The sequence below is a fragment of the Manacus vitellinus genome, unplaced genomic scaffold, assembly GCF_001715985.3.
Source record: "Manacus vitellinus isolate BGI_N305 unplaced genomic scaffold, ASM171598v3 scaffold_1_pilon, whole genome shotgun sequence".
Classification (NCBI taxonomy): Eukaryota; Metazoa; Chordata; class Aves; order Passeriformes; family Pipridae; genus Manacus; species Manacus vitellinus.
Window position 1 is genome coordinate 9,468 of NW_021939396.1, and position 3,120 is coordinate 12,587.

The window sequence follows — 3,120 nt, forward strand, 5'->3', positions numbered from 1 at the left end:
TGTTGACCCCACCAAACACCCCAAAATTTCCCATCCCAAGATTGGGTTTTTTCTTGGATTCCCCTCCCAGGATTGGGTTTTTCCTTGGATTCCCATCCCAGGATTGGGCTTTTCCTTGGAACCCCCCCAGTCTGCCACAGACCCCTGAAATCTCTCCTCCCAAGAATGAGTTTGTCCTTGGAATCGCCACAAGCTGCTCTGTTGGTGCCACCAAACCCCAATATTTCCCATCCCAGGATTGGGTTTTTCCTCGGAAACGCCCCCACCTGCTCTGTTGATCCCCCCCAGAGCTCCCAAATTTCTTCTTCCAGGAGCAGCTCCGAGACCAAGGCCCTGTTTGAGAGGCACCGGCCCACCCACGTCATCCACTTGGCCGCCATGGTCGGGGGCCTCTTCAAGAACATCCGCTCCAACCTGGATTTCTGGGTGAGCCCCTGGAAAACCGGCACCATCAGGATCCCCGGGATGGGGGATATGGGGACACAGGGATAGGGGGGCTCGTTCTGCTTCCAGAGCCAAGAGCTCCGGTGGCTCCGGGAGTTGTTAACAAGCCGGCGCTTGCCCAGTGACGAAGGGATTTGGGGAATCTCCATCCCACAATCCCGATAAATCTCTCCTTTCCCCAGAGGACAAACATCCACATCAATGACAACGTCCTGCACTCGGCCCACGAGATGGGGGTGGAGAAGGTGGTCTCCTGCCTCTCCACCTGCATCTTCCCAGACAAGACCACGTATCCCATCGACGAGACCATGGTGAGCGCTCCCGTCCCCGCACGACATTCCAGGGAACGTCCCTTCCCCGCTTAACGCTCCGCTCCCGTATTCCCAGATCCACAACGGGCCCCCTCACAGCTCCAACTTCGGCTACTCCTACGCCAAGAGGATGATTGACATCCAGAACAGGTGAGGGAGGGACACGCGGGAGCCCCTTCCCAGGGTGGAAGCACCCCTTGGTTATCAAGGCAACGGGAATCCCGTGGGATTCCCGGGATTTAAACGGCGCAGGGGCGGAAGCTGGGGAGAGATACCTGGGATCGGTGCTGCTGGCTGGGGTCTTGTGGGGCCATTCCAGTAGCTGATATCCCGCCCCTGCTACCATCCAGGGGTTATTCCGAGCAGCACGGCCGGCGCTTCACCGCCGTCATTCCCACCAACGTCTTCGGGCCGCACGACAACTTCAACATCGAGGACGGCCACGTCCTGCCGGGGCTCATCCACAAGGTCCACCTGGCCAAACGTGAGGGTGGCAGCGCTCCTGGGGGGGTTTTTTTTTTGGGAAGGGTTTTCCAACTCTCCACCTGCTCCGCGAGGTGGTGACGGCTGCACTCCTTCCTCCCGCAGAGTCCGGCTCCGCTCTGACCGTGTGGGGAACGGGAAAGCCCAGGAGGCAGTTCATCTACTCCCTGGTGGGTGGGGCCTTGGGAAGCAGGGAATGGGGCTGGAAAGGCTGGAATGGGATCCAGAGGGGTCTGAGCCTGCCTGGCTTGTCCTGGGCCATCCTCGGGGTTGGTTCCCTTGGGATGGGAGGGCAAAGTCAGGAGACAGTTCCTCATCTACTCCCTGGTGGGTGGGGCCTTGGGAAGCAGGGAATGGGGCTGGAAAGACTGGTGGTGGGACCCCAGAGGGGTCTGAGTCCTCCTGGTTTGTCCTGGGCCATCCTCAGGGTTGGGTTCCCTTGGGATGGGAGGGCAAAGCCAGGAGACAGTTCATCATCTACTCCCTGGGGTGTGTGGCTTTGGGAAGCAGGGAATGGGGGTGGAAAGGCTGGAATGGGACCCAGAGGGGTCTGAGCCTGCCTGGGCCATCCTTGCGGTTGGATTTGCTTGGGATGGGAAGGCAAACCCAAAAGTGCGTCTACCCCTGGGGTTTGTGGCCTTGGAAAGCAGGGAATGGGGCTGGAATGGGATCCAGAGGGGTCTGAGTCCTCCTGGTTTGTCCTGGGCCATCCTCGGGATTGGTTTCCCTTGGGATGGGAGGGCAAAGGCAGGAGACAGTTCATCTACTATTCCCTAGTTTGGGAAGCAGGGAATGGGGCTGGAAGGACAAAGCCAGGAGACAGTTCCTCATCTACTCCCTGGGGTGTGGGGCCTTGGGAAGCAGGGAATGGGGCTGGAAAGACTGGTGGTGGGACCCCAGAGGGGTCTGAGTCCTCCTGGTTTGTCCTGGGCCATCCTCGGGGTTGGTTTCCCTTGGGATGGGAGGGCAAAGCCAGGAGACAGTTCATCATCTACTTCCTGGGGTGTGTGGCTTTGGGAAGCAGGGAATGGGGGTGGAAAGGCTGGAATGGGATCCAGAGGGGTCTGAGCCCACCTGGTTTGTCCTGGGTTGGGTTCCTTGGGAATGGGAACGCTGGGAACAGCAGTGACCCCCCCAAGGGTTGTCTGCTCTTCCCCCCAGGACCTGGCCCGGCTCTTCCTTTGGGTCCTGCGGGAATACGACGAGGTGGAGCCCATCATTTTGTCAGGTGAACCTTCCCCCCCCAGACCTCCTCCTGTCCATCCCCTCTCCACGAGGGAACAGCCACCATCCTGTCCTTCCCCGCAGTGGGAGAAGAAGACGAGGTGTCCATCCGGGAGGCGGCGGAGGCCGTGGCAGAGGCCATGGATTTCCGGGGAGAGCTCCTCGTATCCTTCACCCGAGAGGGCTCCGGGGGGGAATCCCACGCTCCACCAGGACATGGTGGGGGCAAAGCAACGCCCGTTTTCCCTCCTTAATCCCTGCCATCCCAGTTTGACCCCAGCAAGGCCGACGGGCAGTTCAAGAAGACGGCCAGCAACGCCAAACTCCGGCGGTACCTGCCCGGCTTCCAGTTCACTCCCTTCAGGAAAGGTGAGGTGGGGACATGGAGGTCCTGCCTCTGCCAGCCTTGGGGGCATCAGGGTGGTCCATCCTTCGGGATGAGGGTGGTGGAACACTGGCACGGGGTGTCCAGGGACGTTGGTGGTTTCTCCGTCCCTGGGAAGTGTCCAAGGTCAGGTTGGATGGGGCTTGGAGCAAGCTGGGATAGTGGGAGGTGTCTCCTTGCACAGTGGTTGGATGAGATGACCTGAAAGAGTCCCTTCCAATCCAGCCCATTCCATGATTCTGTGAAGAAAATCCGTTCCCAAATCCCCAAACC

General features: G+C 59.8%; 1 protein-coding gene across 1 annotated transcript in view; it reads left to right on the plus strand.

Annotated features, from left to right (window-relative positions):
* Nucleotides 1-317: 317 nt before the first annotated feature.
* TSTA3 (tissue specific transplantation antigen P35B) overlaps nt 318-3,120 on the plus strand; it is a 13,656-nt gene continuing 10,853 nt past the window's right edge. The window contains exons 1-8 of the mRNA XM_029959252.1: nt 318-426; nt 627-755; nt 832-905; nt 1,106-1,239; nt 1,344-1,408; nt 2,400-2,466; nt 2,547-2,626; nt 2,732-2,978. Coding sequence (XP_029815112.1) covers nt 379-426; nt 627-755; nt 832-905; nt 1,106-1,239; nt 1,344-1,408; nt 2,400-2,466; nt 2,547-2,626; nt 2,732-2,978 — 844 coding nt within the window. The 5' untranslated portion in view covers nt 318-378. The remainder of the gene's footprint in view (nt 427-626; nt 756-831; nt 906-1,105; nt 1,240-1,343; nt 1,409-2,399; nt 2,467-2,546; nt 2,627-2,731; nt 2,979-3,120) is intronic.